The 18,113-nt window shown below is 39.9% G+C and overlaps 2 protein-coding genes across 3 annotated transcripts; one reads left to right on the forward strand and one right to left on the reverse strand.

Annotated features, from left to right (window-relative positions):
- Positions 1 to 1,097: 1,097 nt before the first annotated feature.
- Positions 1,098 to 12,644, reverse strand: pwwp2a (PWWP domain containing 2A). Of its 2 annotated transcripts, XR_013794538.1 has the most exons (3): positions 10,727 to 12,644; positions 1,302 to 5,265; positions 1,098 to 1,208 (listed from the first exon to the last, which is right to left on the reverse strand). XR_013794538.1 is itself a non-coding variant. In XM_079585740.1 (2 exons), the coding sequence occupies exons 1-2, from the start codon at positions 11,800 to 11,802 to the stop codon at positions 3,333 to 3,335; spliced, it is 3,009 nt and encodes a 1,002-aa protein (XP_079441866.1). In that variant the 5' UTR covers positions 11,803 to 12,644; the 3' UTR covers positions 1,104 to 3,332. The 2 variants fall into 2 exon arrangements, 1 of the variants encoding a protein (XP_079441866.1); XM_079585740.1 differs by having other exon boundaries at positions 1,104 to 5,265.
- Positions 12,645 to 16,087: 3,443 nt separating this feature from the next.
- Positions 16,088 to 17,420, forward strand: fabp6 (fatty acid binding protein 6, ileal (gastrotropin)). The gene is made up of 4 exons (XM_079586898.1): positions 16,088 to 16,190; positions 16,886 to 17,061; positions 17,160 to 17,249; positions 17,336 to 17,420. The coding sequence occupies exons 1-4, from the start codon at positions 16,124 to 16,126 to the stop codon at positions 17,396 to 17,398; spliced, it is 396 nt and encodes a 131-aa protein (XP_079443024.1). The 5' UTR covers positions 16,088 to 16,123; the 3' UTR covers positions 17,399 to 17,420.
- The last annotated feature ends 693 nt before the right edge of the window (positions 17,421 to 18,113 follow it).

Here is an 18,113-nt window from a genome sequence, read left to right on the forward strand (position 1 = left end):
CTATATACATTAATATACTAGGGTCTAAAGAATAATGTGAGAAACGCAGTAGCCAATATTTTGACCAACTATAAATGTGTGTCTTAATTTGCTTCTCAGATGTCAGTAGTCTTATGGTTGAAGAACAGAGAACATTTTCCCTTTACTAATTGTGTTGGTACGGTGACCCATAGACCTACTGCGCGTAAAACAATTGAAATTGTTTATTTTAGGCTGAGGAATAATACTGACTTGCTTCCTGGTCCAAAACTGACATTATTGTACAGAAGATTTGATTCACAGAATCTCAAAAAAAAAAAAAAAAAACTCTAGAAATGTATGAGCTTTACATTCTGTATATTCACATATTCATCTACATGTACCCTGCCTGGCTCATATGATGCCAGGCAGGGAATCACATAAAAAAAAACTTTTTTAGACCAGCTAAACATGTATATTCAAAAGCAAATCATACATACGATGAAATTAAGGTCACTTTACATTGTTTAATATTGATAACCATGCAAAGCTGTTTTTCTATTGTAATGTCTGATCTTAAGAAAAAAAAAAAGAAGCCATGTGGACAGCACAGATCCACCAAATTTACAAATCAGTAAGACTATATAAGTCAACCCTGTGAAGCTTCATTAACTGTCTAGGGCAGGGGTGGGGAACGTTGGTCCTGGAGGACCACTTTTGCAGAGTTTACGAAGGCTATCATCAGATGAGTTTTTTCAGGGTTGGAGCTAAACTCTGCACGACAATGGTCCTCCTAGACCAACGTTCCCCACCCCTGGTCTAGGGTAAACTGTTCTACAAAGTAAATTTAGTCTACACAGTACCGGTAGTTTAAAGTCTGACACATTTTTGTGAAATCTTGCCCTACTCTTTTCTCATCTGTTTGCAGGTAAGAAAATCTGTCTTTTTCATGCATTGGTTAATTGTTAAATGACAGAACAGTCTTGGTAAGGCTGTCATGATATAGAGTAAAACTTTCAGTTTAGAAAAACAGCTTTTCCCAAAGCAGGGTTGTGCACTAGGCTACACCTGAGACAAATATGGTTTGGAATAATAAATGATATTAAGAAGATAAAATACAAAAATAATGACAACTAGATAAAATTCTTGAAGTTCACAGTTTATTTATATACTCTTAAAACATCAGAAAACATGTACACAATATCTTCAACTGTTACTTTTTTTTCAATGGTTTTACAGCATTCTCTGACCTGCAAACAGATAGAAATAAAAGTAAAAAAGATGCTGAAATAAAACAAAGCCAACCACCAAAATAAATACCGTTTTTACTCCTTTACACAAACCTCCATCAGTCAGTCAGTGTGGTCTACCAAGCATTGTTTTTTTCTCCCTCAAGTCATTGATCTCTACCTGCAAGTCATATTTGAAAAGACCCAGATATCATACAGTATATTTCCCTTCTCAGATGTGTAAATAAAACTGGACAGTTTAAGATGCTAATGGTTATGCAATGCAAGGACAGAACCATGATTACAGACAAAAAAAGATAATGCTCATCCACACAAATAAATTGTTGGTTCTCAGCATTGAAATGAGATCCAGACCATTCATCTTCCAATCAATCAATCAATCAATCAGGTAAAATACATTTTGAACACTTTTACATACACATGTGTACTCTAGACCTTCAGCCCTATTATGCAAATAGTGAAATGACAGAAAATAAAGTTCAGGCACAACAAATAAATTTAAAACACAATAATCCTCAGCAAAACATTTCAGATGAGAGACAATGAATACTGGCATCGGAACAAATCACTGAACAACTAAACCAGCGATGGCCCTTTATTATGACGAACAAATCACGCATGAGAACTGCTGCCTTGTGCTCCAATGGGACACCACAGTGGACAAGTGTTTTCATCGAGTTATTTAAAGGAACTCAGGTTAAGAGTTTTGCATTCCACTGCAGCTACATCAAAACTTATACTTTGCTTCGTGATGTGATATGCCTAAATTGGATAAACATATGGAACCATTAAAAATGCTCATTATTCCATTTAACATATATGCACTCCCAAATCCATGCAAAGACAGTCGGGGTGGTCGGTGGGTTGGCTGAACAACAGGAACATTTTCGCCATAATCAGATATATAAAAAGCAGTCGAAGACACAAACATGACAACGGCAGGAGGGAGCAAAACAAGTGGAGGAAGAGAGAAAAAAAAGAGCTGCGAACAGGGCAAGTAGATCGGAGAAGAATGAGCTTGGGAAGCAGATGTTGTAGCTGCGAGGGGTTGGGAAAGAGGATGCACATTTAGGCTGGCAGGTTTCTCCATGTCTGAGGTGGTACTCTCTGCATTTACAGAGTCGCTGTGCTCTCCTCACAGTGGCACTTGAGGTGACTTCGGCTTATCGGCACCTCCCCCATAACAGCAGCTCGACTGGCTGCAAAGCCACGGCTGGCCAAGAGCCACGCCCAGATCAACAGCCGTCTGCTCGGATCACTGAACTTGGATTAGTCGTCTCAGAACATCTGAGAAAGATCAGCACCAATTAAGTCCCTTTTTCTACCTGAGCGAGGCACTCTACCCAACAGGGTCAACTTTTACAGTTACACAACTTCCGTAATAAAAGAAAACAATTAAAGGATGGTCTAACTTGAATTCCAAGACTTTAGCTCATGTAATCTTAGGGCGATTGGACAGAGACGCTGTCTAGAAACACTGTAGTGATGAAAAATCCTAAATGCAGCAGGAATGATCTGACACTGTGAACCTATAACACTTCCTCTGATCATACAAAAGGAAGCATTAACTGTGCTAAGTTAGGGATGCGGATAGAGTAGCAATCGACTTGTAAGGGCCACCGTTTAGTTGGTAATCATTTGAGAATGGGTTCAAGCAGACATTTTCACATGCCTAATTCTTCATTAAAAAGCTATTCAAGCTCAATAAAAATCCCACTCTGAGAGCATTTGCTTTTATGTTTACAGGGATCTTTAACAGCAGACAGTGACCAAGAATAACTCCGTTCAAGGCAAACTGAAATATCGTGGCCACTCAAGAACCCATAAAACCTTCTCCTACAAATCTCTGTAATCCGTTTTCATTATAATAAAGGTATGATGATATGACAAGATCAAAAGACTGGTTACATAGGGGCGAACATTAGATACTTAACATGAAAACCGTTCAATTCAATCCCCTTCTCTTGCCTTCTCAACAAAAATAAATTAGTCCTGGTTGCCTGGCTGACATTTTTCTGTTTCACTCTGAAAGCTGACTGGGTACAGCAAAGTTTGAGATGTGTCAGAAGGGGTACAGGGCCAACTTGGTTGCCTGTTTTGCCTACCTTACCAAGGCATATCACCTCACGTCTCAAACTGAGTTAGCAAGGCTCGGACCTCAGGAGTGAGCTGCTTGGCAGCCTTGGCAGCCTCAGTGATGGCTTTACGATACAGGCCCTTTCTCTTCTTGTCAAAGCGAGACTGGAAGTTTTCTAGAAACGGGGCAAGCTGAGTAATAGCCAGGAAGGAAGTTGTGGGTGACCCAAACCAAGAGACCCGGGCCTCCTGCCTGACTAAGAGCCCATTATCTTTGCGACTCACTGTTATGGCTAGGATGCGGGCGGGCCACCAGGGGAAGCCAAGGATTTTGGCCCAAACAATGTCCCCAACACAAATTGTCCTGCCATCCAGGGCAACGCACTTTGTGACGTTTTTGGAAAAGACGGTAGCTTTGAGGGATTTACTGCGCTTTTTGTCGTCCTTAGGAGCAGAGGGAGAGGCAGAGGCAAAAGCGGAGGATGTGCCAGGGGCAGGGGCCGAACGCAAATCACCAGGAGGGGGGAATTCAAACGTTTCGGTAGAGCTACACTCAGAGTTTGATGACTTTAAGTCATCTGCACTATCGATGCTGCACATGGATGTACTAGAGGAGTCGGGCTGGCTGGGGTTAAGGGTCATGTAGACCACTAGGTTACCAGCCTTGCTCCCACGCGTCTCCCGCTTTTCCTCCCGCCCCTCCTGTTCCTCTGTCTCAGCCTGGGGTTCCCTGTATTCCGGAGCTGGGAGGGGATCGGGTTGGGCCTGGTTGAGAGGGGACTCAATCGGTTTGTCTGGCCTCTGGGGCTCTACAGCTGTGGCGACTTGGCTAGCAGAGCAGGAGGAGGAGGAGGAGCGTGTGGAGGTGCAGCGGGGCACGGCTGGCTTAGGCAGTGGTAAACGGCCCCCTCCCGGCACTTTCTCCAAGCAAGGCGGCTTACATGAGGAAGAATCGTTCTCTTCATTACGGTACCTTTGGGGCTTGATGCGCATCCTGGGCGGCAGGGGGTTGGAACCTCGACCTCCACTAATCTGCTGCAGTCGCCGGGTGAAGTGGACCTTCTGGTGGGCTTCCTGGAGGGCTGCGGCCCTGGTTATGGCCTTGGTGTTTCCGCTACTTCCTGTGACTGTCTCTTTCTGCCTTCTCTGAGCCTTGGCCATCTTCAGCACCTCTCGTACTTTGGAGTGGTCAACATTTTTGCTCTGAAGCACTTTTTTGGCATTGAGCTGCACTCGAGAGTTGGCCGAGGACGTTGTTGTAGTGGACACCCCCTTTACCATTTTGTTCCCTGCAGCTGCACCTTTGACCTGACTATGGCCCAGAGAAGAGGCGGTGGATGATGACACCCGTATGGCTGAACCCTGCCGTTTGGGCCCATCAGTACTACGGCCCTTCTCTTCAGAACGTGGATCACTACGGGGCCGCTTACCAGCAGCTGCCGTCGCGTTGTCATTACGCCGTCTTTTGGCATCGTCACTCCGGCAGTCTGAAATGGGGCCTCTGCGCGTCTCACGTTTGTCCCCTTGCACCACAGCCCCTTTACATTTATCACACAGAACTTGTCTTGGTCGGAGCTTGATGGCATTCATTATAGAAGTGGGCTCCTCTCGATACAGCCTACGCTTGGGCCGCTTGATTTTGCGGGGCAGAGGCTGAGGTAACGACTGGTTGTAGGTGTCCCTGATGAACAATGGAGGTGGATAAGGGGCCCCCTCCTGAAACAAAGGAGGTGGTTTTGAGGTCCATGGGTTAGGTTGAGGGTTGGGACAGGGCTGGGGTGCTGCAGGAGTCTCAGCAGGGTTCTTCAGAGGGGCATCCTGAGCATCCACAGGGTCCTTAATTGGGGCATCACTAGTTCCTTGAGCAACACCCTTATCCGTCTCTGACTGGAATGCTTCCGTCTTCAGCTGCATAGATTCTGGCTTGTCCTTATACTCTCTCTTGGGGAACACAGTTATAGGAATCCCATAAGGTCCAAACCTAAAGGGTACAGAGGATGAGAAAAGACACTAAGGTTAAACAGAACAGAACAGTGAGGTTGGGGTCTAATCCCCGTTTCCTCAAATCTAAACACAAGTATCAAGATACTAGATTACCACTAATAGATTATGGATAATATATGAAACAAAAAAAAAATGTAGCAGAGTTGTTTGTTCAGTCATAGAACTGAAGAGTTACTCTAGGCTATGAATGTAATGCTTTCAGACCTCAGTCTACCTTTGTTACTTTGCAGTTACTCTGGAGTTTTAAATCATTATTTTGCACAAAAAAAGTTAACCATCAGTCACACTTTTGTTCTGGTTTCATTTAAATTATATCTTCACAAGACTTGGATTAAAACCACTGACTTGATTCAAATGGATTTCAGTTTTGGTTACCTGGACTTTCAATAGAGGAACAGAAACCTCTTAGGTTATATCATGTCTGTATTCATGACTACAGATGGGAAGAATGATGAAAAACTGTCAAAGCAGAAGTACAGCAATAGCCTAGATATAATGCAACTTTAGCTGCATATCCAATGTGGGCCAAGAAGAACTTACTCTACAATAAAAATTAATAATTCATATTTTGCAGAGTAAAGTACTAACCATACAGCCACCTTTCTATCTATATCACTACGTAAAAAAGTACAAGGAATTTGTCCAAATGCAAGTGATTTTGATACTGTGATGTAGAATAAGAGTGTAAAAAACTGTGACAACGTAGTACTCTTCCTTAAAAAAAAAGAAGGGTTTAAGTCTGTGATCTGTTGAATGTCAGAGGAATATACATTGTTCCTGACTTGCAACTGAAACTGGAAATGGCCTAACATTGAAAAATGCAAATTAAGAAAGCCCTCAGAGCGCAAGCTAAAAATAAACTGGACAGTATGTCTGGCAAACCACTTCAACGCCATGACACTGACGGTGTTCAAGTTCAGTTGATGTACTGCGGCTGTTACATCACAGAGGAAAAGTAGGACCTTCAGAAGGAAATTATTCCACACCCAGGACATTAGTTGTTTTTAACCAATTATAGAATGAATATCCATCTATGTCCATCTTGTCATCACTCCAAAAAAACAAGCAATTACACTGAAACCATTAAAGACAAAATGGAAATTGAAGAGAGGAAGAGAGTGTTTTCCACACTCTCACAGATGGCCCTACTCACAGGAAGCATGAAATTAGCTGAGCTAGTGACACTTTCTCAATTAAGAACATATTTTTGCTTCTGTTTGAGATTCAGAGCTGAAACACGATTCATCATTAACATGTTAGAGCACAAAATAACAATGCTGGGGGCCTTAAACGAATACAAAGACTTAAATTAAGTTAAGCTTCAATAGCAGCATCTGTGACATGCTGTGAAGTACAGAACATCATTTAATTTCATCCCAGTCTGTACAAATAAAAAAACAAGCACGTACAATGGAGGTCTTAAGCTTAACTTTTAAATCTAGAATATTCCTTTAAAATAGTAGTCCGCCATGTCAGGGCTCCCCAAACACCGCTTGGAGTTTGTGAGGGAACTAAAGGGGGTTTGTGAGTTGATTTAACTAGCTATAATTAATTATCGTTCCACCAAGTCATTTTTTTTCTATAGCACCTTTCTAGTAGCCTGGAAATCCAGACCTAGGCTAAATCTGAAAGAGTAATGGTCTGGTGTCGACTACTGAAAATCGGCCAGCTCGAGGGGTGGCACCAAGTATGCATTTGAAAATCTCACTGCACGCAATTGGCTAACACTACGACCAATCACAACAATACACGGGGTGACGCATCACTAAGCCTACCAGCGAAATAGTAGTAGTGGGAAGTTCGGATCTTTTTACTGACTCGGATCTTTGAATCTCGTTCAGCAAAATGAAAGACTCTTTTTTTCAGAGTAATTTCGTTCATTTCAGCATAATATAATTAAAATGTCATGTTAAATAACCCAACACATCTAGTACTTATGAAAATGTTGATTACATTTGAAAGGTTGGGTCCAACTTAAGTTCAGGCTATTGCAGTTCTTTCTTTTGCAACTTCAAATTTATCTTGTCTACTCTGTTCCCCGCCTCTCGTGTCTGTCTTCGGGTTTGAACTTGAGCGGAGCTAACTGGTAGATTATACTTTTGCCGTATCCGGTCAGCAAAACAGCAAAAACTTCCTTCTTGCAAAGGAATAATTCGAGCGCCGTCTTCTGTTCCTCTTTTAGAGAAAAAGGCAAGTCTAAATCTTTCATTGTAGCGCCCAAAGCCGTTTCAAACAACTGGTGTTCATCCATAGCCATCTTGCAATGTTTACTAATGACTAATGTCATCTCGCCTCTGGCCCGCCTTTATCAGATAACCCGATGTGATTGGTGCAGCTCAGATAGAGGGGCATATTTAAAGAGCATTATTACTCGACACCAGAGTAACTCGCTGAGCAAATTCAACTTGTGCTCTCGTGAGAACTCTGGATTTCCAGGGTACCTTTCTAGAGCTTTAGATCTAAATATAAAAAGGAAATCAAAATAAGAGTGACAGACATCAAAGACAGAATCAGATAAAAGAGTGATATAATGATTTGCTAATGCTAATCAAATGCTAATTATTTAATTAAACAACTGCGCTGCATGTTTCAGCAACTCAGATCGGCTTGGTTCACAGCTGCAGAAGAGTATGCAACGTGCACTTGGTTTACTTTATATATTTGCATAATATCCAATATGTTTGAGGACAGAAGTTTAAAGCATTTCACTAGTATTTCCAAAAAATATAAAAGCTTGAGGGTTTATTAAATTTTGAATGTAAATAATTTAAGACAGAGGCACCCAATCCTGGAGATCTACCTACCTGCAGAGTTCAGATCCAACCCTGATCTATCTCCCCTTTCTGAAATTATCAAGTGGTCCTGAAGATCTTAAATAGCTGCTTCAGTTGTGTTTGATCAGGTTTGGAACTGAACTTTTGCAGGAAGGTAGATCTCCAGGAACAGGATTGTGCACCCCTGATTTAAGTATTATAGAAACTTTTCAAATGTAAAAAAACAAAAAAGCACTTCCCATTAGCAGCTTCAATGTGCGGTTGTTATTGATTGCCTCAAAGTCTTGTCGTTTATATAAAATCCCTGGAAACACTATTGTGATTGGCTAATGTTATGTCAATATACTTTATTATGAGGGTACAACTTTGGTTCCACCAGGGGTGATGTCGAGTTGTATATATGTCAGGGTTTGTTAGTGTGGTCCATTTGTTATATTCTAAAAACAGTGCTGTTTAATTTTGGCAACATTTTAACTTACGAGAGCAATTTCCGAATCTCCATAACTTTCCAGTTTTATCAAAGGAATATAATACCTTGATAAAGCTATTAACAGTACCTTTGTAATACTGTTACCTTTTAAACATAATACTGTTACCTATGAAAAAACTTTGTACCTAACAGTACAATTGTAATTCACATAGTAATATTTTTTTCAATCTTTGTTTTTAGTTGCAGTTAAAACAGTAGGCCTATTAAAATTATTCAATTTGATTGGGTTTCTAAAATACCGGTGTGGATATGAGGACTGAGACACTATCAACTAAAAATAGTCTTGTGTCCACTTTAAACTCCATCTACAAAGTAAAAATAAATAAATTAGTAAAAAAATATTAAATAGTTTATCCATTTACTTGCATGTCATCTGACCACTAACTGACTTCATAGAACAGTGAACATGTGAATGAGTAAATATTTTACGCCTAATGGGTTCAGCGGAGAAATCATTGGGGAATTCCTGGTCTATGTCAGTTGTGTTAGAATAAAGATGATGGGCATCTTTGGGCTATGCCCACAGCATCATTTCCACCCTGAAATCACATCACAGCAAATCTTGCTTAAACTAATCCTGGCCTGTGTAATTATTTGGTTGACTTATGGTCTATCAGCATAGAGAAATCTTAGATAATATCCAGCTGATGTAATAATCACTTCCTAACAATGTTGCTGGACAAGTTCTTCAAGACACCTTCCCTACACAGCAACATCACAAGAATGTTTCATGTTGACTTGTATCTAAAGTAAGAACTGAACTGAGAGACTGGAGATCCCACTGCAGGCCACATGGATGGCACTATAAAGTGGGCTCAGCTATATGACTCATATCTGATACTGAGAGAAAACGTGTGAACAAGGGTGTTGAGACAGACAAACTGTGGGAGCAATTTGTAGGGTGTTAATCACCAGCATAACACTGTTTTCTTGTGTCTACTTAGGTAACGTTCACACGACGAGCCTCAGTGCTCAAATCCGATTTATTGCTCAGATTCAATTTTTTGTGTTTTTAAAATGTGTCCAAAATCAGATTCCAGTGTGACTGAACAGTTAATGGTCCTAAACTGACCGGCAAGCGCAAAAGAACTATAAAAAGATGACACGCAGCAGTTGTCATACAGAGGTGAACATGGAGGGCATTAAAGTAAGATTACGTGTTTATTTACAGTGTGATCTGACTCGGAAACTAGGCAACATAAAAAACAAAGACGAGGATGCAAAAAAAGAGAGAAACATGTATAATACGAGCCCTCGTGTTTTGCTTGTATAGAGCTGTCACTGTAATACTTGTGAGTATTATGATGGTTCTGACACATCACTGTCCTTCACTGACTACCTTTTGCAACTGTCTTGATAACTTCGAGTATGTTTAATATTTGCAGTGATTACGGTGAGCGCAGAATTGTGACGAATGATGCACTAGTGACGTATAAATCGCATTAATTTCCGATATGACCGTTTAGACCTGTCTCGGATGTAGGCCTAGTACCACATATGGAAGTGGCACAAATCAGAATTGAAAAGATCAGATTCCATCATTCCATGTGGTTTGTGCTGTTCAGCCTGTCATGAGAAAAACAGATCAGAGTCATATGAGCGAAACAAATTTTTTTTTTTTTCAGACCTGCAGTCTGAACATAGCCTTAATTACTTAGCTGAATATGGATAGCTGACATGAACATTTAAGACAAGTAGTGATAGTAGTGTCATGCAATAAGACTTCAACACTGTTTTTATTTATTCTTGTATAGTGTCATTTTTATGACTTGGAATACTTCAATTAATTTTTACTATCGTCATTTATACACATTAAAAAAGTTGATTAAAATAGTATTTTAAAAAAACGTCACCAGTCGCAATTAATCATTTCCGTATTACATTATGCACAATAGTAAATAATACAGTTTATTTATAAGCAAACATTTTAAGAGAATAAAACGAGTAAAACTATGAAATAGGACAGCTAAAAACAATAACTTACAAGCTTAACCTACACTCCAAACTATACTGACAGTTTACTTTAAACTATGAAGATAATTTTAAACATTAAATGTAATGAAGATGCTCTTTACTCCATCTTTATGACAGCTAACTTAACGTTACATGGGAAAGCCAACTTCGGGGAAGTACGTTATGCTGAATATAAAAGTGGACACAAAAATCGTGTTTACCTTTTTGAAAGGTCCATGAGTACCCCGGAGAAGATCTTCTCGCCTAAGCGAAACGACACCACGAGCGCATCGTCGATGATGTGATCCAGCGAGACTCGAACCTCGGACCCGAGCACCAGGCGCTCCGCCGTGTCGGCCTCCGCCGCACACAGAACCGGGGCTTTCGTTTCCGACTCCCTCTCGGGTTCGCTGAGGTCCGTTTTGAAGCTCTGATGATGATGAAGAGGATGCGAGCGCACTTCTTCTGACTCTACCGATGAGATGAGCGACTGATTCACTAACGTTACCGCTGGAAGTCCCGGAGAGTCCTTGCTGGAAACAGTAGAAAAGTCACTAATGCAGCTCTGACCCACCGATTCTCCCAGCGAGGTCTCCTCTGCATTGGACAGACAGTCCAGGAGATCTGAGGGGTGCGGGATGTCATGAAAAGCATCCTCATGAGATTTGAGTTCCGACCCGAGAGCATCGTATGCGGGCTCGGGCTCCGGGTCAGGCTGCGTGAAACCTATGAGTTCACACTCCAGATCGGTAGGGTGGCTTGACACGGGATTGGAGTCGTATTCGACAGCTAGAGACAGTCCGGTTGCAGGCTCCGACGGAACCTGAGAGGGAAGGGAATGCAAGAAGACCACGGAGTGCTGGGAGTCTGAGATGGAGCTGGGGAGCAAAAGGCAGGGGTTGGATTCGAGAGGACTGACCTCGTTTGCAGCCTCCACCTTCGGCGAGAATGAGCCCCCGTAATCAGAAACGTCTGTACACCTGTAGTCCATAAGCACGGGCTTCTCGGCAGTGTCCAAGCGGCCCCAGGAACCCCCCGTTTCGGTGCGCTCACCGTCCGCATGGGCAGCGAGGGCTTTTCCCGCGGCTTGAAGGTCCGGCCTTCTGATTTCCAGTTGGACCTGGCTGCATTCCTGAACTGCATCCACATCCTCGGGTTGGTGACAAAGCTCCATTTTCGGGACGGGGTGTGCCTCTAGGTCGACCACATGCTCTCCTGGCTCGGGTTCGTATTCCACCCCGTCCCCCGCTGTTGTTGATGCCGCAGCAGCTCCTGGCTCCGCAGCCACGGCCGCCATTTTCTTTCCGCTTTGCAACTATTACTTGGCCCTCTCCTCCTGGTAAGATTAAGGCCCGCCCACTTACAACTACTGACACTTTCCATTAGCTGCTTCAACGTGCGGTTGTTATTGATTGGCTCAAGGTCTTGTCGTTCAAAGGAAATCCCTGGAAACACTATTGTGATTGGCTAATATTATGTCAATATACATTATTATGAGGATACAACTTTGGTTCCACCAGGGGCGATGTCGAGTTGTATATACGTCAGGGTTTGTTGGTGTGGTCCATTTGTTATATTCTAAAAACAGTGCTGTTTGGTAACATTTTAACTTACGAGCAATTTCTGAATCCTCATAACTTTCCAGTTCCATCAAAGGAATTATAATACGTTGATAAAAGCTATCCCAGCAGGTTTAACCCAATTAAGCAAAAAGTACCTTAAGTCCAGTAAAGGTAACAGTGTTTATCCGGCTTTACGCTTAGGTGGTACTGACCTTTTAGATCGGAAATGCATGCAACAACAGCAAATTCGCAAAATCTTTCAAATGAAGATAAAGATTACTCCAAGGGGTAAATTCTATTGGGGTATTTTAAAATCCCTCATAAAATCTATTCTGTTTCTAAATATTCTGATATTGATGAAACTTGCTCTTTTTGAGTTTTTTTTTTGAAGAAACATTTATTTTGTAATTGTCTAACCAATACATTTTGGGCTGATTTAGCCTAAGTATTTTTAGCTCTGCTAATGTGACCCACACCTTCATCCTTAAAGAGGTTATCTTTTATAATGAAAACCCAAAGCTGCCATCTCTTGAATATGTTGTTAATCTCTTAATCTTGTTTCTATCTTGTATCTAATTTTTGTATGCAGTATGATGATTTATTCAAATAAATTATTTAACCTTATTATTGTGCGTTTTTCTTTTTACTTTTTTCTTTTTAGAGTAATTCAATTTTTTGATGCAAATCCAGGATGTTTTTGTTTTGTTGTTGTTATTGTTCATTGAAAGAGATACAACCACGCTTCATTTTTCTGATCATGTATATGTATAACATCTGTATAAAATAACAGTGCTGTTATTGCAAGCCAGTGTTGTTATTGCAAGCCAGTGTTGTTGTCATTATCTAAAAGTAAAAATACTAACAATCGTTTTAGGTACCTATTAAAAATTAAATAAATTCGAAATGAAATTAACATATTGACTTATTATTAGACGAAAAAAATAGAAAATTAGAAATGTGGCCTCTGCAACCATCTGAAAAAAAAAATAAAGTTGAAGGACTATAATGAATGACTATAAAAATGATGTAAGCAAAATGACTCAAACTTACACTAAAGTTAAAATGAAAAGTGAAAATGTAAAAAGTATCAGGCTATTAATAAATAGCCTATAGTCTACAAATAATAGCCTAAATAATAATAAAATAACACTGTTGCCAAAATGCTGAACAAATCAGCATAATAATGTCATCTGAGGGAAACACCCTCAGAAAATCAGATTTATTCACATTTTTATAAAATTAGTTTTATTCAAAATGGTTCATGGAATTGATATCATTTCACTTGTAAAATGTATTTGATGAGCTAAAGGGTGTTTTTTAGGTCACCGGTCACGGGTGTGCACCAACGTTTGCATATTTGATAAGCTCATCTAAACCAGCGGCTACATGTCATTGCATATAATGACCTACTGATCACTAGTGCACTGACCTTTCTCCTTTCATTATGGTAAGATGAACCTCAGTAGTGTAAGGAGTCAATACAGTAAATACATTTTGTGTGTGTGCGTGTGTGTGTGTGTGTGTGTGTGTTTACTTTCTAGCTTTTAGGGCTACATGATATCAGATATGAATGATCAAATACTAATTATTTGATAATTGTTCTGATTTCATAAAGAAAGAATGTAGGCAATCAGATTTCTTTGCTGAAGTGATTTTTCACCATAGGCCTATATTGTTTCAACATGACACATTTATTGTCAAACCTTGAGAGACATTTCAACAAGAAAGGTATGGGCTTGACTAACTTTTTTGCTCACCACCAGCCACTGTGACTAGTGATTTCCAAAAGTTACTAGCCACTCAGCATTTTCACTGGCCACAATTCTGACATCGATACCATGGGGGGAAAACTGCCAATATTTGTAATATTATCTCATAATTTGGCAGAAGGTACATTAGGCGGACACACAGACCCATTATACTGTCACACATGCGTTTTCTTTCTCAACTGTTTACGTTCACTTAAAACAACTGATTTCATGTGAATACTCGGCAAGATGGCATTTTGACATTATTGTATGTGTATTTGACTGTTTAAGTGCAATAAGCAGCAGGAAAAAAAACTCAATTTAGTTCGGCGAGGCGGATATATATGCGTGCACTTTGGGGGTGAGCACAAAATCTGTGGGAAAGAGTAAAATTATGCAAAATACGGGCAATACCGTGCTGAAATTCATGTGAGTGAAACGAGTGAGTGAAGGGGAGGCGGATTTGTGCATCAACTCATGAAAAGGCGCTGCTGGTTTTGTGAATCTACTCTGCGGAAAATGAGTATTGAAAGCGTTTCAGATACTTCAGTATCAATATGTTTACTCTACATTGCACATAAAAAATAAAAAATAAAAGTATTATAAAAAAAAATCTGCGTTACATGCCACTGCTGAAACCCACCCGCATTTGGCGGGTGTTAATGGCAAGTCCTGGAGGAAGTATTGTAAAAGTTTATGTTTCACTGTGGTTTTTATTTATTAAACCGTTCTCTTTGTGAATATATTGCGAAAGGCGAAGTTTAACGAGTGTTTGCAATCAAACCATATAATGTGAGTGAAATGTTCTTTATGACAACACAATCCAAGTACCTGCTTTAGTCATTTAACCAGTCTAGTTTGCTAATGTAGCAGATTTCCTAATCTATTCAGTCTACTTTTACTGCTACATTTCTAAATATATATATAGGCCTACATTATATTTAAAAGAAAAAAATCTTCCTTGCAGAACTATCCCATGATAGTCCTCAACTTCACTGATAATATCTCATCCTCAAATGACCTTTGATGCTTCAAAGAAATCTCTTAATCCAAGACAAATGTCACACCATTCCGTGTTCCCCATGTGTGCTTTCAGGAGGTGAGAGCGTGCAGCTGTAGCTCTGGAAGTGAAAAAGAGAGCTCATCCTGTTCTGATCCTGCTTTTTCTCTCTTCCGCTCAGCATTCTGCTAGATTTGTGAGTGGCGGAGATCTTTGAAGCTGAAATTTATCTGTTAATCTCAACATAAGACTTGAGAAAAAAATGAAACTTTAAGGCCAACGGAGATGACGCAATGATTCTATGAGAAACTAGCAGAGGTTTATGAGCTGAAGGGCATTGACCTGTGGCACATCTTTCCCTCCATTTAAACTTCCAGACAGTCCGTTTTAAGACCGTTTTTAAATATATACTAGCATTTTGATTGATGAATTTCAGATGCTTAAAAGGACAGGCCTAAAAAAAAACCTCTGTCAAAAACCTGCATGGCTCTCTGTCTTCTATGGAAACATAAAATAAGATATTTTGAAAAACATTGGAAACTGGAAGCCCAGTGACTTTCATTCCAAATATCATCTTTGATGTTCCACAGACGAAAGAAAGTCATGCCAATTTTGGAACGAACTGAGGTTGAGTAAATGATAGCAGAATTTTCATCTTTGTGTGGAGTATCCCATCCTCAAATGGAAAAGAGGATTGGATAGTCACTGTTGAACAGCGTACCCTGATGTTTTTCTCTCAGTTTTCTAGACAAGGTTTGTGTGGCTATGAATCACTATCTACTGGAACATATAGTTCAGTCTGACATAAAGAGCTTTCTTTCCTTTCAAAAGCAAGGTCAAGGCAGATGGCCTTCAGTAGCAGTACTCGACAGCTGCAAACTAAAACCTATTTTGTAGCTGGTTGATATACTATGGTAGTATGAGAGATATTGCTATCTTACTCCCATTAATCATCTATTTGTCATATTGACTGTATAGAAGACAAACGCTATTTCCATTATATCCAATTTGATATCACACTGTACAGACTTATAAGCTGTACTGGACTGATTTTTCTTCATTGCCCATGTTTGGTACATCATTGCTACCCAGGTAACCAGCCTTGCGGTCATGCACTTGATGACTTGCTCTTTTGTGAGGCCATCGTAAAAGTTTATGGCTTGGTTATGATGATGGTGTGCCCATAATTTTATGAAAAAGAGGCAGAGTTGAAGAGCGGTAGGGTATATAAGTGCAGGAAACTCGACCCATCAGTACCCCAGCTCTCAGCTCGCTCTTCATCTCCACTCAACAATCAACACCCGAACCATGGCTTTCAACGGAAAGTGGGAATCCGAAACTCAGGACGGATATGAAGAGTTCTGCAAACTGATCGGTAAGCCACTTCTTTTCAAATAACTTTTTTTTTTTTCTGTCGCTGGTGGTAACGTCAGTCGAAGAGTTAGTAGGCCTACTTGAAAAATTCTTGCCACACTTTCATCCACTTCATCACAGTCTGCTCTTTAGACTGTCTTTATAACCATGAATTGCTTTGGACAAGAAAATGTTGTTCTGCAAATATCCTGGTGTGCATATTAATGTTCTCGTCACACCCAAAAATAAATCCATTGAATAGTTTATACTGGAAAAAGGTTCTTTACAGGTGAAACTCGAAAAATTTGAATATCGTGAATTACTGAAATAAATGAACTTTTGCACGATATTCACATTTTTCGAGTTTCACCTGTAGGTTCTTAAAATGTTCTTTACACTATAAGAAAAATATGGTTATTTTACAAAGTGTTCAATGAAAGATTCATTTTTTGAGTGTAGATTTAAATTTTAATATACGTGTGTGCATATTTATTATATTTTTGTTTAAGAATATCTTCATATTAAAAAATGCTTGTACAAATCAAGCCCCACCTCCTTTCTTTATTAGTACTTTACTTCATTTTATTATAACGGATATGGGTGGTCTTCTTATTAAGTGTTTATTGTTACAAATTTGTGAACTTAATAAAATCACCACAAAAGCCAGATAGTCCAAAATGAGCTCCTCTAAATTCTGATCGCTCTTACACACCTCAGGTATCCCCGACGATGTCATCTCGAAGGGCCGTGACTTCAAGCTTGTGACAGAGGTCATCCAGAACGGAGAGGACTACTCATGGATCCAGTACTACCCAAATAACCACGTTGTGACCAACAAATTCATCGTTGGCAAAGAGAGTGAGATGGAGACTGTTGGAGGGAAGAAATTTAAGGTATGGCATAGAAAGTCCTTACATACACACAGAAGCTTCTGTTTATCTCCAACTTCAGTGAGATTCTTAAATGTTATATGTTCATCTGTCTTCACCAGGGCATAGTCTCCATGGAAGGGGCCAAGCTGGCCATAAGTTTCCCCAAGTACCACCATACATCTGAGATCAGCGGTGGAAAGCTGGTGGAGGTGAGATATTATCATTTTAGACATTATGTAATTATACAGGCCTGATTCTTGTAAAGTAACTAAAGTCCCCTTGCTTTGCTTTACAGACCTCCACAGCAACTAGTGCCAAGGGTCCGGTTGTTTTTGTACGTACCAGCAAGAAGATCTAACTCTATTATTGAGATAAATGACCCTGTTCTGCTCCAATTTACTTCAATAAAGTGTACGAGCTAAACTGACAACTGTCTCCTGATCTTTCCTCTACATCCGTCTAAATGATGAACTGAGCAATGTCTCATTATAAAGAGGTGAAATATCTAATCAAATTAGAATGATTGCTGGCAGCATGACCACCACTGGAGGGCAGTCCACGCTTAAATCCTGCATGAACCCCACAGGCAGTTCTCTAACAAAGACATAAGCATTCATTTTTAATGCATCCCTACACTAAGGACAACAAAGCAAGCAGGTGGGGGCTTGATTTTTTAGGGTGACGCTTCAAAATTGAGACATTCTTAATCAAACAAATAAACACACACACACATACAGTCAAACCAAAAATTATTCAGACACTAGATATCATTTTTTTATCTATCTTTTTTTTTTTGGTGCAGGACACTATATTTATGTAAGTGAGGATAGCAAAATAAAGTAAACATTTTAAACCTAAAAATACAGTGGACTACCAGTAAAATGTATAAAAATTTGGGACCCAAAATTATTCACTTTGACCTGCCATGTTTTGCTTAAGTGTTTTTTAATTGCTAACGCGACTTTTTTACACCACATACTGAAAAAAAAATGTAGCATTGCTTGGTAACTGGTTGACTTAAATTGCTATCATCTCTTAAATCTGACAGATTTTCAACCTAATTAATTTTTGAG

The sequence above is a fragment of the Phoxinus phoxinus genome (assembly GCF_949152265.1).
Source record: "Phoxinus phoxinus genome assembly, chromosome: 17".
In the NCBI taxonomy this organism is placed as follows: domain Eukaryota; kingdom Metazoa; phylum Chordata; class Actinopteri; order Cypriniformes; family Leuciscidae; genus Phoxinus; species Phoxinus phoxinus.